Source organism: Camelus bactrianus, chromosome 6 (assembly GCF_048773025.1).
Source record: "Camelus bactrianus isolate YW-2024 breed Bactrian camel chromosome 6, ASM4877302v1, whole genome shotgun sequence".
Classification (NCBI taxonomy): domain Eukaryota; kingdom Metazoa; phylum Chordata; class Mammalia; order Artiodactyla; family Camelidae; genus Camelus; species Camelus bactrianus.
The window spans coordinates 54,127,435-54,145,322 of record NC_133544.1 but is presented as its reverse complement, the minus strand read 5'-3'; the positions used below and the strand labels follow the sequence as shown (position 1 = coordinate 54,145,322).

General features: G+C 39.3%; 1 protein-coding gene across 3 annotated transcripts in view; it reads left to right on the top strand.

Moving 5' to 3' along the window:
• Positions 1-73: 73 nt before the first annotated feature.
• Positions 74-17,888, top strand: part of PRORP (protein only RNase P catalytic subunit) — a 109,479-nt gene continuing 91,664 nt past the window's right edge. Inside the window, exons 1-4 of one of the 3 annotated variants that reach the window (XM_010967849.3) lie at positions 74-474; positions 789-2,078; positions 3,663-3,710; positions 4,221-4,353. In XM_010967849.3, coding sequence (XP_010966151.1) covers positions 1,090-2,078; positions 3,663-3,710; positions 4,221-4,353 — 1,170 coding nt within the window. In that variant the 5' untranslated portion in view covers positions 74-474; positions 789-1,089. Of the gene's footprint in view, positions 492-531; positions 657-788; positions 2,079-3,662; positions 3,711-4,220; positions 4,354-17,888 lie in introns of those variants that run through there. The other 2 variants (XM_010967850.3, XM_045504936.2) reach the window with 2 other exon arrangements.

The window sequence follows — 17,888 nt, the reverse complement described above, 5'->3', positions numbered from 1 at the left end:
CCGCCACTGCGGAGAGTACGGTGATCACGCTAACAGACGTGAAAGAGACGGAAAATGGGCCTCCTTAAGGGAGCGTCCCAGCTTCATCACGTCCTATTTTAAAGGCGCAGGATACGAGAGCACGCACTTTTTACTTCGTCTTGGCCCTTTGGCGCTTGTGCACCATGTGAGCCAGGAGTGCCTTTGGGACTTCTAAATCGAGGGAAGAACCTTCTGATTTCACATTTTTTTTTTCATTGTTCACTGCGGCTATCTGGGGGTCCTAACGGCCTCCTGAGTGTAGTAGGCGCCTTCGGCAGCTGCCTGTGCCCACTTCCGCCACTACAAGGTTCAGAATCGCCTTTTTCTCGCCGCCAGGCCCGGCGGAGCCCTGCGTCCGGCTCAGCCACACTTCCGCGGCCGGGGCCGTCGCGGTGCATTGTGGGCGCCGTAGTTTGCGCCGCGTTTATGGTTGCGTGGAGCTGGAGTGCGGTGGTGAGTTGTTGAACGAAGTGAGCGTCGTTTGTGATCGGTCCGGACTCAGCAGGCGGTGCCCTTTTGGACCTCCTTTCCTTGAGGCTCTCTCCCCCGCCCCTTCCCTACCCCTCTGCCATTATTTGACGAGTTTGGGGGCCAGGGCCACTAGATTTGGGCTTTCGAATCTGTCCTTGCTGCCGGTGGGTCTAGGGTAGGGGGCTACCTACTTACTCCCTTTCTGCCGCATTGCTCCCGTGGGATCCTGCCCTTTTTAAAGAACAGTTGTGTTCCGCGTGAGTCGAACTGGGATGTCCTCTGTGCTTTTTCCTCAGATTCGTGGACTGGGATATAACAGACTCCAGAAGATTCCTGCTCTGTCCTCTGGTTCTGAAGCTTGCGACCGAGGTTGGATGTCCCCAGATCGTTGTATAATGAAGAGAATTCAACCAGACTTAGTTGGTTTTAACTAGCCCCCAAAATCAGAACCCTGATTTGCCTGTGAGAAGCTGAAAATCATATTTTAGAAAGTTGCGCTTCGATTCTCCACACTCCTTCACCCCGCAGTCCCATAATATGCTGTAGAAGTTGGGGCTTTTTGAACATCTCGCAATCTGGTGCTGATTTCACTGCCCAATGGCTTTCTATTTCACTGGTGTTCGAAGCTTTCCTAAGCTTTGGAAGAGCAACCCATACCTTGGGCTAGGCCAGGGACACTCTTACGTCTCCTTGTTTCTCAAAGACTGTGATGGCATCAGGAACCAACAGAAGTGGTTTTCTCTTAAAACGATGTCCCCACAAAATACCAAAGCAATGAATCTGTTGATTGCCAAGGTCAGATATGGCAGGAAGGGAGATGAGGGGAGTAATAAACAAGTTTCTTCTGAGTCTCCTCACATGTTTGCAGCTGGAGCGGCTAAGAAGCGATCACAGATGAATCCTTCAAGTAAAGATCATGACTTGCTACCTGTGGGGAACATTATTCAACTCCCAACAAAACCTTTGAATTCAGAGGAGTGGGATAAACTTAAGGAAGAGTTCAAAGAAAAGGCTAATTTTGAAAATTGGATCATTTCACAAATGGTTAAATGCCATAGCTCTGTTGATGTGGCCAAATCTGTGCTGGCCTGGGTAGCTGCAAAAAACAGTGGTATTGTAGGCTATGATTTGCTTGTCAAGTATTTGTCTCTCTGCGTCTTTCATAAACAGACATCAGAAATTATTGATGTCTATGAAATAATGAAAGCCAGATACAAGCGCTTAGAACCTGCAGGGAGCACTCTTCTCATCCGGGGATTAAGCCATACAGACAGATGGAGAGAGGCCTTGCTACTGTTGGAAGACATGAGAAAAGTCATAACCCCTTCAAAGAGGAACTATAATGACTGTATCCAGGGAGCCCTCTTTCATCAAGATGTAAATGTAGCTTGGAATTTGTATCAGGAATTGTTAGGTCATGATATTGTTCCTATGTTGGAAACTTTAAAAGCCTTTTTCGATTTTGGGAAAGACATAAAAGATGATCAGTATTCAAACAAACTGCAAGACATTCTTTTGTATCTAAGAAATAATCAGCTATATCCTGGAGAATCATTTGCACACAGTATAAAAACATGGTTTGAGAGGTAATTTGATTTTTTCTTAATATATATGTTTTTATTTTAATACCTATACTAAAAGTTGCCTTTTTTTATTCTAACTAGTTGCTGAGAATTACTTTATTCAGGCTATACTTTTTTTCTGTCTCTTAGTAAGATTATTTCCACTTTAAGACAAAACTTTCTTTCTCTTTAAAAAAGTAGCATAAACAAGTTGTGGTTATCACATAAAAGAGAAACTATAAAGCACTTGTAGTTTTTATGTATTTTTTCCTTATAGAAGGATCATTTGTTTTCTGAGATATCTAGTATGATGTAAATATTTACAAATAGCACTTGTGGCTAGAGTTCATAGCAATATAACTGGAGCTGTCTTTGGGTCATATTAGTGTTTTCAGAAGTTCTTCTGAGACCCAGTGACTGATATAATGTGCATATGTATATTCTGTTTAATCTATGCATTTCATCAAGTTGAATAGTTAAGAGTGGAGAGAGGAATCCTGATCAACCTGATATGCATTATAATAGAAAATCTTCATCCTTCCAGTTTATTTTGATCTTTCCATCTTTTGGCTGCTCTCTCCTTTGCTTTTATTCTTGTTACTGGCTACATGCCAATTTATTGCTTCAGTCTTTCATTCTCTTACATCTTTACTGCTAAATTGCTTCAGGCTCTTTCCTCCACATTCATTCCTTTCGCCTCAGTTTTTCTCTGGCTTTTCCACTATGTATTATCTTTACAGAGCTTTGAAATAGCAGTCATGCTTAGTTATCTTTATTAACAAATCTATTGAGTATCAACAGAAGAGCTGGAGTGTGAAGGTCTTTGACTGCTAAGGATTTTGATTTTATTCTGTTATCAAGAATGCTGGTCTTGGAGTGGAGTTTTAAAAAGGTAACTGCCAAAACAATGAGAAGGAAGGTTGGAGAGGGATTACAATTTGAAACAGGGAGATCTGTGTGGAGGCAGATGTAGGTTTGAACGAGAGATGATGAGATCTTGGACTAAGACCTGGGAAAGGAGAAAGAAGAGAAAGTGGTAGAATCAATAGGAATTGATGGTATATGTGTAAGAGGAAAGAAGGAAGGACAAGTTGTTTGAGCAAATAAATCAATAAGTAATTTTGAATGCCTTCAATTTTAGGCTTAGCACTGTGGGTGTTTTGTGATATCATATCCATTACAGTGGCATTCACATCCTAATTGTGAATACAGTAATTGACAGTTACCTAAGAGTGGTGTATAAGTTTATTGTGTACAAGAAGTGATTGCTCTGGGCAGGAACAGTCTCTGGCAGCTTTATAGAGGTTAGAGTTGAGTTTCGATTACAGAGATTATACTACAAATGTCAGCTGCTTTTGGGAGCAGGTCCTGTGAAGATGAGGGTCAGATGACGAGAGAAGCAGTAAAGGGAAGGAGATCCAGAGTAGGGGACCATCAGTTCCTTAGCCCCATCACAGTGTAAGCAACCACTCTTTGAACTGAACCATTCTAGGGAAGTATTGAATTTTTCAGAGCTTTTGCCAGCGAGTTTTTAAATACAGTGAGTGTCTTTTTGCTTCAGTAGGAATTCGACCTTCTGATGGCTTGGTTTTGCATTCTTTTTTGTAGTGTTCCTGGAGAACAATGGAAAGGACAGTTCACCACCATCCAGCAAAGGTAAAGGCCAATATTTTACTTTTAATTTGTTCGATTTAGGTTTAGCAGGTTTTGTTGTTACTGATGAAAAAAAAATTAAAAGACTACCTTAGAGATAGGATAATTAAGTTAATTAGGATAACCAAGAAAAAAAAGTCATGTTTCACATTTGGAGAATTTGTCATGGTCAGTTGTATTTTTGGTGTGTGCTGTGAACTTGGTGTGATCCTCAGAAATGTTTCCCTTAGAGATTTGGGATCCAGTTGTATTTTAAGAATGACTTTTAAAACTTTATGTGGTTAAAAAAACAAATAGAAAACTTTGGATGCCCAGCAGTCTACTCATTTGGGTTTTTTGGCACATGAATTTGTGATACTTTCTGGTTTCCAAAAATCAGATGTATGTGATGATCACAAGGGTTGTAATGTTCTTTTAAAAATTACCTTCCAGTTTCCTCATGTCCTAGAATGATTCATTTTAGAAAAGATTCGTTTCTAGGACATTATTTAATACATTCACTTGTAATTACAGTGGTCAGTGTTTGGGCTGTGGAAAAACCCTAGAGTCTATTCACCTGAGTTCAGAAGAATATGAATTTCTCAAGGGAAAAATCATGAATGATGTGATAGATGGAGGTGACCAATACAAAAAGACAACACCCCAGGTGAGTCTGGAACAGGCCTTATCGCATTCTTGGATTGCTTGTCTCTAGCAGGGGTCAGCAGTTGTTTTCTGTGAAAGGCCAGATAGTAAATATTTTAGACTTTGTGGGTCATAATAATCTCTGCTGCAACTTTTCTAGTCTGCTATTGTAGTGAAAACAGCCACAGACAATGTATAAATGAATGATCATGGCTGGGTTCCAGTAAAACTATGTTCATGGAAATGAGTGGTGGGCTGGATTTGGCCGGCTGGTTGTAGTTGCCAGCCTATAGGAGAGGTTGATTTAGAGATTGATTCATGGAGTCATTGGCTTAGGCTGTCATCCATCTGTTGAAGTCAGTCCTCTTTTACCTGGGCACAAGTGTGCTTAAGCCAAAAAGACAGGTGCTTATTCTTTGTCCAAGTGCTTTCGGAAAACTGTGTTCAGTAAACTCCCATAAAAACATTATGGTTTCTCACAAGTTTTCTAGTCAAGAGAGTTGTAGGTAACTTAACAAAATTATTCCCAACTCTTCTTCATACTGAATTTGATTCTCGAAGTCATTTTTAATAACTTTATTTTGCTAACCTTCAGTAATTTATGCTGGTTTACTAAGATTAAGCTGAAGAAGTAAAATGCTTTTACCTTGGGGAAAGGCTGCCTGTCATATCACTGAATGCTTTTTCTTCAAGGTACCAGATGAAAATGAGAAGTGAAAATTGTTTGGCCTTCTCACCTTGACTTAAAATTGTCAGAAAATGTCCCTAATACGAAGACCTTTAATCCTCAGAATAAAGTCAAAATCCAGAGCAGTCAACCTGCCTTTTATTTTCTGTTTTTTGTGACATTAATTTTTTGAAAAGTATGGTTTGTCTTGTACAGGGCTTCTCAAACTTTGTATCTCAGAGACACTTGAGGCTCTGTTTAAAATGAAAATTATAAGGCAGTTCTCCAGAATAGAATCTAAGATTCTGTATTTCGAACAAGCTCCCAGGGGATGGGATTCTGGTCTTTGGACCACTTTTGAGTAGCAAGACTGGCCCAAGTGTCTGATCGCTTTCTCTTCGTTGATTCAGTGTAAAAAGCTTTTGGGTACATTACACAGGTGATGCTGTGTGCATTTTATTGCATCACAGCCGCTTCGTAATATCAGACTGCTCTCTATTGCTGATGCTAAGCTTGATCACTTGATTAAAAGGGTGACTGCCAGATACCTCCATTGAAAAGGTAGGGTTTTTTCCTTTATAATTTTCATAATTAAAAATTATCTGTGGAGTAAGTAATACTTGAAGACTATGTGGATATCCTGTCACCCATTAATTCTTCACCCAGTGTTTTTCTTATCATGGAGATGAACTCTCTACCTTTGGAGGGGTGCAAAGTGATGATTTTCTAGTTATTTCATTCCTTCTACGTTTATTAGCTGATTTTATTCTATGAAAGTTTTTCCTTTCCCCTTTCTTTCTACCCACCTCCTTTTTTAAAAAAGAATGATCTGGCGGGGAGGGTATAGCTCCCTGCTAGAACGTGTGCTTAGTATGCACGAGGTCCTGGATTCATTCCCCAGTACCTTCATTAAGGAAAACATAAAAGAATTAAAAAAAAAAAAGATTAATCTAACTACCTTCCTCCCTTTAAAAAAATAATAAAATGACCTGTCTGGACATAAGGACGGTTTTAAAAAATTAACCGTGTTAGAATCCATTACCATGTTTATTCTTTTTGATGCTCAAATTGTCCCAAATGTGACCTGTAGGAGCCCTTGCAAGCCAGCTCCTGTGCCTTTCTGACACCCCCACCCCATCACCTCCACCCACCCCAGTCAGTTTATGAGCACTTCCGTGCTTTCTGGCGCAAGATGTCTCAGGCTGTCACCTAAGGTTGCTCCTGCCCCGGTCACAGAATCACTAGTTGAATACTTTTGTTTAACACTCTTAATGGCTAAACATTTCTATAATTCCTTTTTAATGGATATCACTTTAATGCTAGGTTAATAGAAGGAAGATTTATTAGTTTTCTCTGCTGATAAAGACTTAGAACCCAGAGCAAATCTTCCCCTTGGAGAGTATTATACCATGGCAGAAGTTTCAGGCTCCAGACCATGGTGAGAATAGCAAAGAGTTGTCGTACATTTAATTACCATAATTTACATAGCCACTGAATATAGTCACGGAAGGACTGGGACATATTATGGCAAGGGGAATTATTTTCTCCATTTTTATTTCCAGGTGTTCTCCTCCTGGCCCCCTGCTGCTCCCCAGTTCTATATCCCCTTTTTTTTTGTCATCTGCCTTTCACCTTTATGTTATTACTTTCCCATAATAATGACATCGCTACCATTTATTGATTGAGTACCATATATCAGGCACTTCTAGGTGTGTTATACTCACAACACTCGACAATCTTGAAAGAATATCAAGTTTGAAGACGGGGAGGCTCAGGATGAGAACTATACCCATGGGTAAAGAGCAGTGAAAAAAGGCATATGTCTGGCTTGGTTCAGGGTTTATTTTTTGTAGTATTGGTGAGGCAGAAGGGCAGGGGTGGATCCAGAGCACTCCTGGTAGACTGAAGTAGGACCAACTCTTTCTGGGACTAGAGAGAAGGACTCAGGGATACTGGATAAGTTCAGTGTGTAGGTGCAGCAGAGTTTTTCTCTGAAGAGCCTGAGGCAAGTTGGTCATTTGAAGGCCAGAGAAGGTATGATAGCTTAAGGGGAATTTTCAGCCTTGGAATTTTGGACTATTTGTGAAATAACTGAGGAGAATACTGCTGGGTGGTGCTGAAGCCCTGGCTAAGGCTGGAGAGCCTGTTTGTAAGGGCGTTGATCTGTGATCCATTTTCAGCGGTCCTGGGACATCCAGGTGTAGAGGTGGCAGATGGATGGGATGGTGCAAGGTTTTGCTAGTGTGGTACACTTGGAGAGTTGAAGTATAGGTGAGAGAGTGGCTCAATTAAAGGGCCATGAGATCAAGATAGAAGGAAGTAAAGATGAGTGGGAGCTCGTGAATTAGGAGACAACGGAGATTAAAGTGGACAGAAGGCTTACTGAGGTTGAAGAACAAGCATAAAGGGACTGAGAGTGATCAGTGTATATTAGAGATGTGATTTCAGAGACAGTGCTCTGGAGTGATGACAAAGTCTAGGGTATGACAGTTAAGCAGATGAAGAAACTGACAGCCTAGGTGGTCATACACAGAGCTAATCAGAGTGTCCACATGATAGTTTTTGAAAATAATAATTGCAGCCACATTATGGAATGCTTACCAGGTGCAGGCACTGTCCTTTGTCCCTTAGGTTGGTGATGAAGACTGTGAGTCGAGTGCCAAATTCTTGATAAGTGTGCAGGTGTCTGGGACAACACAAGGTGATAGCAAAGAGGAGGAGTCAGCAAACTATGGCCCGCAGACCAAGACCAGCCTACCGATTGTTTTTGTAAATAAAGTTTCATTGGAACACAGCCACACTCATTTATGTACAGGCATACCTTGTTTAATTGCACTTTGCTTTATTGTGTTGTTGTTTTTTTCCTGCAAATTGAAGGTTTGTGGCAGCAATGCATGTAGGAAATCTGTTGGCACTATTTTTCTAACAGCATTTGCTCACTTTATGTCTCTTTGACACATTTTGGTAATTCTTGAAATATTTCAAACTTTTTCATTATTGTATTTGTTATAGTGATCTGTGATCAGTGATCTTTTATGTTAATATTGTAAAAAGATGACAACTCACTGAAGGTTTGAATAGTGGTTACCATTTTTTAGCAATGAAGTATTTTTTTCAATTAAGTATAGTCAGTTTACAATGTGGTGTCAATTTCTGGTGTTCAGCACAATTTTTCAGTCATACATGAATATACATATATTTGTTTTCATATTCTTTTTCACTGTGAGCTACTACAAGATCTTGAATATTTTTCCCTGTTGTGGGTTGCCTTTTTACTTTGTTAATAGTGTATTTTGATACACAAACATTTTTTAATTATCATGAAGTCCATTTGTTTATTTTTTCTTTTGCTTCATATCCGAGAAAATCATCGCCAAATCCAATGTCGTGAAGCTTTTTGTTCTGTTTTATTCTTTAAGAGTTTAATTGTTTTAGATCGTACATTTAGGTCCTGGATCCATTTTGAGTTAATTTTTGTATATGGTATTAGGTAAGAATTGGACGTCATTTTAACATATGTGAGAGGGTTTGGGTTTATTTCAGTTCCAATTTGGTCTACATGTCTATTGTTATGCCAATACCACACTGTTTTGAAAACTGTAGCTTTGTAGTAAGTTTTGCACTCAGGAAGTGTGACTCCTCCAGTTTTGTTCTTCTTTTTCAAGATTGTTCTGGCTATTCAGGATCCCTTGAGATTCCATATGAATTTTAGGATGGGTTTTTCTATCTCTGCAAAAAAAAGTGATTGGGATTTTGATAGAGATTGTATTAAATCTGTAGATTGCTTTGGGTAGTGTTGACATTTTAACAATAGCAAGTCTTGTGATCCATGAACATGGGATTTGTTTCCATTTATTTATGTCTTTACTTTGTTTCAGCAATATTATGTAGTTTTCATTGTACAGATTTTTCACCTCCTTGGTTAAGTTAATTCCTAAATAGTTTATTCTTTTTGATGCTATTGTAAATAGAATTGTTTTTGTAATTTTCTTTTCGGGTTGTTCATTATTAGTTTATAGAAATGCAGCTAATTTTTGTGTGTTGCTTTTTTTTTTTTTTAAACATTCTTTTATTGAGTAATAGTCATTTTACAATATTGTGTCAAATTCCAGTGTAGAGCACAATTTTTCGGTTATACGTGAACATACATATATTCATTGTCACATTTTTTTTTCCCTGTGAGCTTCCACAAGATCTTGTATATATTTCCCTTTGCTATACAGTATAATCTTGTTTACCTATTCTACATTTTAAAATCCCAATCTGTCCCTTCCCACCCCCTGCCCCCTTGGCAACCACAAGTTTGTATTCTATGTCTCTGTTTCTGTTTTGTATTTGTTTTTGTTTTTTTTTTAGATTCCACATATGAGTGATCTCATATGGTATTTTTCTTTCTCTTTCTGGCTTACTTCACTTAGAATGACATTCTCCAGGAACATCCATGTTGCTGCAAATGGTGTTATGTTGTCTTTTTTGTGGCTGAATAGTATTCCATTGTTTAAATATACCACATCTTCTTTATCCAGTCATCTGTTGATGGACATTTAGGTTGTTTCCATGTCTTGACTATTGTAAATAGTGCTGCTATGAACATTGGAGTGCAGATGTCATTTTAAAGAAGGGTTCCTTCTGGATATATGCCCAGGAGCAGGATTCCTGGGTCATATGGTAAGTCTATTCCTAGTCTTTTGAGGAATCTCCATACTGTTTTCCACAGGGGCTTTCCTTGCTTCCCTCTCCCACTCTTATTAATGATTTAGATGTCTTCTTTTACAATTTTGTGTTTATTCTATTTGTAATTAATGGTAGTTACCACCTTTCCAGTTATGAGTTTCTCATTTTTGTAGCATCCTGCTTCTTTTCTATTTATAGTAGACCTGTCAATATTTCTTTTAGCATGAGTTTAGTGTTGCTAAACTCTCTTAGTTTTTGCTTGTCTGTGAAGTTCTTTATCTCTCCTATTCTAAAGGATAGCCTTGCTGGATAGAGTTTCCTAGGCTGCATCTTTTTTTCATTCAGGACTTTGAATATATCTTGCCACGCCCTTCTGACCTGTAGTGTTTGTGTAGAGAAGTCAGCTGAGAGCCTTATGGGGGTTCCCTTGTAACTTGCTCTTTGTTTTTCTCTTGCTGCCTTTAGGATCATTTCTTTATCCTTGACTCTGGCCATCTTGATTATGATATGTCTTGGTGTGGGTCTGTTTGGGTTCTCTCTGTTTGGGACCCTCTGAGCCTCCTGTACTTGGATATCTGATTCCTTCTTTAGGTTTGGGAAGTTTTTAGTCATGATTTCTTCAAATACCTTTTCAATCCCCTTTGTTCTTTCTTCCCCTTCTGGAACCCCTATTATGTGTAGATTGACACACTTTATATTATCCCATAGGTCCCTTATATGGTTTTCATTGTTTTTCATTTGTTTTTCTCTCAGCTGTTCTGATTTGGTGCTTTCTGTTGTCTTGTCTTCTAGGTCACTTATTCATTCCTCTGCATTATCTAGCCTGCTTTGTACAGCCTTTAGGTCAGCTCTCATCTCAGCAAATGAGTTTACTAATTCTACTTGGTTCTTCTTTATAGCTTCTATTTCATTTTTGACATGTTTTCTATCTCTAAATACTGTTTATTTTGGTTCCTTCAGTACTTTGATCACTCCTTTTTTGAAATCTTGATCTAGTAGGCCATGTCTGTTTCCTTGATCATGCTTTCAGGGAATTTCTCTTGATCTTTTAATTGGGAGTGGTTCCTCTGCTTCTTCATATTGCTCATATCTCTCTGGCACCGGTGGGTGGGCGGGTCACTCCCCCTCCCGATGCTGCAGTCAGATGCTGCATTCGGGTGAGGTAGGTGGGCGGATTGCGCCCCCTCCCAGCACTGTGGTCAGGTGCTGTGTTTCTGCCAGGAAGGTGGGTGGCCACCTGCCCTCTCCCGGCGCCAGTCACTCTGCTGCTTTGTGCAACTGCCTGTTCCGCCTCGGGTTGGCGCTCCGTAGGTGGGCTCGGGGAAGACTGTGGAACAGCCCTGCCCTTGCTCTGTGCCAAATCTCAGCTCCTTGTTTGTCTTGGTGGTGTGAGTTCTCTGAGGTGCCAGGGCAGAAAGATCCTATCTACCTCGGACTGTAAACAAGTCTCATTCCTGCCTAGGAGGTTGTGGAGCCCCCAGGTGTGGATTCAGAGCTCGGCCCTGTCCCTGCCCGCATGCTGTGCACAAGAGGATATGAGGGCTGTGGCTGCGCCCTGCCTCTTCTTGTGAGAAGCGCCAGTTATGGTGCCGCGGGTCTCAGGAGACAAAGGCTACGGTGCCCCTCCCAGGGCACACCAGCCTTGTTGCTTTGCTTTTTTTGCAATTTATGGGGGACCGAGGTTGTTATGCTCCATATCCCCTCCCAGCCATGGCGTGCAGCACCCTGCAGTCCCCCAGGGCTGCCTCAGTGCAGCCGTCCCCGTCCTCCGCCTGGCTCGGGCGGCCTGTCCCGGCCCTAGCTGCCGGTTCACGTCTCAGGCTGGGTGCTGCGGGGACCGTTTGTGCCCGTTTAACTTAGTTCTGTCAGTCAAGGGGTGCTCAGGGCAGATCCGAGCCTCAGAGGCTCCCCACCCCGTCCCGCTGGCCTCTCCATTGGAGAGGGGGAGACCCAGCGAACGAGTGCTATTCCTCCTTTGCTGCTCCCTCCCTGCGGGACCGGTCCCACACTGTTTTGTTTTTTCTTCTTTCTTTTTTCCTTTTCTCCTACTAGATTTTTGGCATGTTTGCCTTTTGAAGAGGGTGATGTTCTGTCGGACTTTGGCAGTGCTCTGGTTGGCTGAGTGGGTCTGTAGATGTGAGTGTTGGTGTATTTGTGGGAGAGGGTGAGCTACGAGTGTCCTACTACTCTGCCATTTTTCTTCTCTGTATGTGTTGATTTTATATCCTACTTTGCTAAATTGATGTATTAATTCTAACAGGTGTGTGTGTGTAATCTTTATGGTTTTCTCTGTATAAGATCATATCACCTGCTAACAAAGAAAATTTTACATTTTCTTTTCCAATTTGGATGCCTTTTATTTCTTTTTCTTGCTTAATTGCTCTGGCTAGAACTTCACTACTGTGTTAAATAGAAGTGGTACAAGCAGGCATCCTTACCTTGGTCCTGAGAAAAAAATTTCAGTCATTCACCATTGAGTATGATGTTGGCTGGGTTTTTTGTATATGGCTTTTATGTTGAGTTAGTTACCTTCTAGTCCTAGTTTGTTGAGGGTTTTTGCTTCTTTTTTTTAAATGAAAGAGTGTTAAATTTTGTCGAATGAATTTTCTGCATTATTTGAGATGATCATGTGTTTGTTTTCCTTCTTTCTATGTGGTATATTACATTGATCAGTTTTCAAATGTTGAAACATCCTTGCATCAAAGAATAAATCCCATTTGGTTATGGTGTATAATCCTTTTAATATGCTGCTGAATTCTGCTTACTGGTATTTTGTTGAAGATTTTTGCATCAATGTTCATAAAGGATATTGGTGTGTAGTTTTCTTTTCTTGTAGTATAAAGACACTTTAGTGTCAAGGTAATGCTGGCCTTGTAGGATGAGTTGAGAAGTGTTCCCTCTTCAACTTTTTGGAAAAAATTTAAGAAGGATTGATAGTAGTTTTTCTTTAAATGTTTATTAGAGTTCACTGGTGCACTATTAGATCCAGGACTTTGTTGTTGTTGGGAGATTTTTAAGTTACTAATTCACTTTCCTTACTAGTTATAGATGTATTCACATTTTCTTTTTCTTGATGATTATGCCTCCTGATACCTCTATGACCAGAAGCAGTAGTTGGCAATCCAAGCACAGATCTCCAATATTTGGAGGACAGGGTCCTTCTTGCCCACCCTGGCTCACATATGCTGTGTGCAGGCTGCTTCAGGAACAGCTGCCTGCCATATGGCTGGGGGTGAGAGATGGGTAGCCATTACTCTGCCAAGAGTGAAAACTGATGAAATTAACCACCATTCATCATTCATATCTTCCCCTGGAAGTTGAAAGCCCTTAGTAGACTTCAGACTTGCAAAATAGTTACAGAATCAGATTCTCTCAGTGCACTGTTGTCCTGTCTGTCTAGGGAGACTGATTCCTGATGCTCTTTTCTCTGCCATCTTTCCTTCAACTTGATGGGTTTTGACACATGTATACCCCTGTGGAACTGTCACCACTGCCAAGATAATGAGCATATCTATCAACCTCAAAAGTATCCTGCCACTTTGTAATGACTACTTCCTATACTTGCCCATGACTCACTCTTGCCACCTGAGGTGAACACCATCAAATCATATAATATATAGTCCTTTTTGTCTGACTTCTTTAATTCAGCATAATTATTTTGAAATTTCGCTCACATTTTGTATCTCAATCATTTGTTCATTTTTGTTACTAAGTAGTATTCTGTTGCACGGTTATATAAATTCATTCGCCTATTGATGGATGTTTCAGCTTGCGGCTATTACAAGTAAAGCCAAGAACATTTTTGTACGAGTCTTTGTACTTTGTGCTTTTGTATTAGCTTCCTAGGGATGCTGTAACAAAGTACTACAACCCGGGTGGCTTAAAATGACAGACGTGTATTCTCTCACAGTTCTGGGAGGTGTTGGCAGGGCCATGCTCCTTCTGAAGTCTCTGGGAAGATTCTTCCCTTTTGCTCGCTTCAGCAGCTCCCAGCTTCTGGCAATCATTGGTGTTTCTTAGCTTTTAACTGCGTCACTCCACTCTCTGCCTCCTCTTCTCTGTGTTTTATCTCTTCTTATAAAGACATCAGTCATTGGATTTAGGGCCCACTTTATTCCACTATGACCTCATAATTAATGGCATCTGTGAAGATCCCCTTTTTAGATAAGGTCACATTACAGGTAGACATGAATTTTAGAGGAGACACTATTTAACCCACTACAACTTTTCTTTCTCTTGGGTACATATCTAGGAGTGGAATGCTGGGTCTTATGGTAGGGGTGTGTGTGCCTTTTTAAGAAACTGCCAAACTGTTTTCCAAAGTGATTGCCCCATTTTACATTTCTCCCAGCAGTGTGTGAGGGTTACAGTTGCTCCATATCCTGGCCAACACTTAATATGGTCAGTTTCTTCACCTTTAGCTGGTCTAATGGATGTGAAATAATATCTTACTGTGGTCTTATTTTACAGTTTCCTAATAATGATGATGTTGAGCATCTTTTCATGTGCTGAATGGTCATCCAATTATCTTCGTTTGTGAAGTGTTGTTTAGATCTTTTGCCCATTTAAAAAATTGGGTTTTTTTTTAATTGAGTTGTAAGAGTTATTCTAGATGCAAGTCCTATGTCAGATATATCTTTTGCAAATATTTTCTCTCTGTCTGTGGCTTGACTTTCGTTTTCACAAAATAGAGATTCTGATTTAATTGCTCTGGTTTGGGGCCCAGGCACTGGGATTTTCACAAGCTCCCAGATGATTTTAAAGTGCAGCTGGGATCAAGAACCAATGCTTCGAATGTGAGATTCTGAATAGTCCTAATGTGTGTATGACAGCTACTTTTCTAAAGGATGATTTGGGGAGAAAACCTAGTCATGGGTAAATTATTAGTTTTTCTGTTTTAAACGTTTATTTACTGTGCTTAGGCATCAGAGCCAGCAGGTGGCAGCAGTGTAACATTGGAAAAATTATTTTAGGTTATAGCCAGGTCAGTCAGGTTAAAGGATTTCGTGAGCTTTTTTTTAATATTAATTGGAAAGATATCTATTTCTTTGTTAAGTCAGGTTAGTGATAGTAAGTAAAGAGGGGAGCTGTATATGTAAATTTTAAGTGAACAAAGCAGGACTCCAAATAGTGTGCATGTACTACTGATTCAACTACATGAAACTAATTGACATCAATGAAGATGCAAAAGTGAATTTGGAGCTATGTGGATAGTGTTAATTTAATATTAATAAGATTTTTTCCTTTTATTTTCCTTCATTCTGAACTATAACATTAAATTACAGGTTTTTTTTTTTCGTATTCAACTGTTCAGGTATGAATTTAATTTAATTTATTCAATCTTCTTCTTAGGGAAAATTTCAAACCATATGCAAAAGTAGAAAGACAGGTATAGGAGACTCCTAGCTCAGTCATTGTTAACTCATGGCCAGTCTTATTTCATTTATACTCCCTCCATTCCTCCCCTTGCCACTCAGAAATTGTGAAGCAAATCAGAGCTTAATTATTTGTCCTGTAAATTATAAATTCACTTTTAGGCAACTTTGTTTCTCTTAAGAAATATTCCTTTGTAGAGTGATATTTTTCTTATAGAGTAGGAAATACTGTAGAATAGCAATTCTCAAACTTTTTGGTCCCAAGACCCTTTCACAGTCTTAGAAATTAAGGACTCCTGAGAGCTTTTGTTCATGTGGGATTTTATCTGTTCATCATTTCTGGATTAGAAATTAAAACTGAGAATTTTAAAAAATATGCTTTTATTTAAAATAACAATATAAAAACTATTATATATGAACATAAATGTTTCTTCTCAGTAATAAATATCATCTAAAACAAAAACAATATGTGAGAAGAGGGTCTTGTCTTAACATACTTATACGTCTCCTTAATTACCTGGCTCAATAGAAGACAGCTGAGTTTTTATAGCTGCATCTGTATTCAGTCTGTTGTGGTTTGTTATTTTGGTGGAAGCATATGAAGAAAATGGAGGCTCATAGAGATAGGTAGTTAGCAAAGGTGAGAATATTTTATTGGTATTTTCAGATAATTATTGTTATTCTTCTCCGATATTATACTAAAACTCCACTGTACACTTGTGAGCAAATGAACGTGAAAAGGGCAGGTAACATCTTAGTATTATTAATAAAAGCAGTTTTTAACCTTACAGATCCCCTGAAAGGTTCTTAAAGATGCCCAAGGGTCCTCGCACCACAGTTTAAGAACCACTGCTCTAGAAACTCTGCTTTAGTTGTAGTTTCCTTTTCCTATTTGAAAAGTTGAAGTAAAGTTTATTTCCCCCAATTTTATTATACAAATATATTAATAAAGGAAGTTAAAACAAAGATAATAGTCTTACTAATCAGCATATTTTGTATTTAGTTTCTTCTGTTCTCTTTTATTTCTTACTGAGACTTATTTCATCATCATCTTTCACTTTCCAAAATGGAAAACAAAACAAAAAAATTAATTATTTAAAAAATTTCAGTTAAAATAGCCAACACTAAAGAAAGAAATAGTAGCCCAACATGGTCCTCTCATTTTGAGCTTTTAATGAAGCTCTTCTTTTTTTAACTTTGAATGAAACTTTAATCATGATAGCAGTCCCCCATAATCCTGTGATTTAGAACTTCTTAAATAAAACTTTAATGACTTGGGATTCTGTTTTCTAGAAAAGAAATTGGAGGAAGGCAAATTGCCTGTAATACATTTAATTGAGTATTTAGGGTTAAGTTTAAATCAAGCCATTTGTTCTGCTTGATAGTATCTCATCAGTTAATTGACAAAAGGGAGGCCTTCTGGTCTTTCTCTAACTACACATTTAAGACAGCACATGTGACCCAAATGAAATGTCAGTTTAAGAACTGATCTGATGTAGGTTTTGTTTTGTTTTAAGAGTGGCAGCTGCAAACTATGAAAGATAGGAACCAACTGAGCTCTTCATAGGCTTCAGAACCTTCCACTCTCATCTTCTGTGGGTTTGAAGATCTGGTTATCTTAAAGGTAAATATGAGGTTTTCTCCCCAGACTAAAGAAAATGTTGAGTGGTAAATGGTAAACTTTGGGGGTTTGGTAGTTAAAAATAAAACGAAGAGGAAAAAAAAAAACTGAGAAATATAATTATTTGCAAAGTATACATTTAAAACCATGTGTTTTGAAGTCTCTATTTATAAAAAGCCCATTAATAAATAGTCCTCAACTTATAAACAGTTCACCCAATGCATACTTAATTATCACTAATACACTTCCCCCATTCCTGCTTCTTCAACCCCACAGTTGAAAAGTAGAGAATAGGCATGTGATCTCTGGATCATCCAGGTGTGTTGGTGTAAGAATTATGGCCAAAATGTGAACCTTTTAGAAAAATCAGTGAGTTCAGAAGCACAAGAAGGGTAAAAACATAAAAAGAAAGGCAGGCTGACTCCTTGCAGTGGCCTTCTTAGCATCAGATATTTCCATTTCTTCATTCTTCTTTATTTGCTCTTATATAGCACTTGTTGAAATCTTACCAATTGGGATTCAGTCATTTTATGAGAATTAACTTGAAGCAATGCATTTCCTCCTGATGCTTCACTGAGTTCTGTTTTACAAGGGAAGGGGAATTGTGTGTGGAGAGAATTAACTTGAAGCAATGCATTTCCTCCTGATGCTTCACTGAGTTCTGTTTTACAAGGGAAGGGGAATTGTGTGTGGAGAGAATTAACTTGAAGCAATGCATTTCCTCCTGATGCTTCACTGAGTTCTGTTTTACAAGGGAAGGGGAATTGTGTGTGGATGTGGGTGGTTGCTGCTGTTTCAGAGTTGGGCCGGTGATTTTTAGACATGGAGAACATTCTAGGGGGGCAGATCTGAGGAGGATGTGAGAGTGGGAGGTCTCATGTAGATGACAGGGCTGGAGGCGGAGGGACGGAGGCACCTTTTTTCAGTTGAGGTTTGGACAAAGTGGGAGCATGCGAGGAGAAACCTGACTTGCTTTTTTCTCAGATCAAGGGTGAGAAGATCTGGTCTTTCTTACACCCTGTAGTCTGTTCTCTCTTAGATCCAGGCTGGTACTACTTATTATTGTTATAATGTAGCCCCATGATATAGTTTGGCATGGAAACCAAGTCATTTTTATAAATTTGTATTTATGGGAAAAGTTTTGTGAGTTCTAAAAAACCATCTGGTAAGTGAATTTTAGAAACAATATGCTGGCAGTGAGGCAGTACCCAGAGTGACCA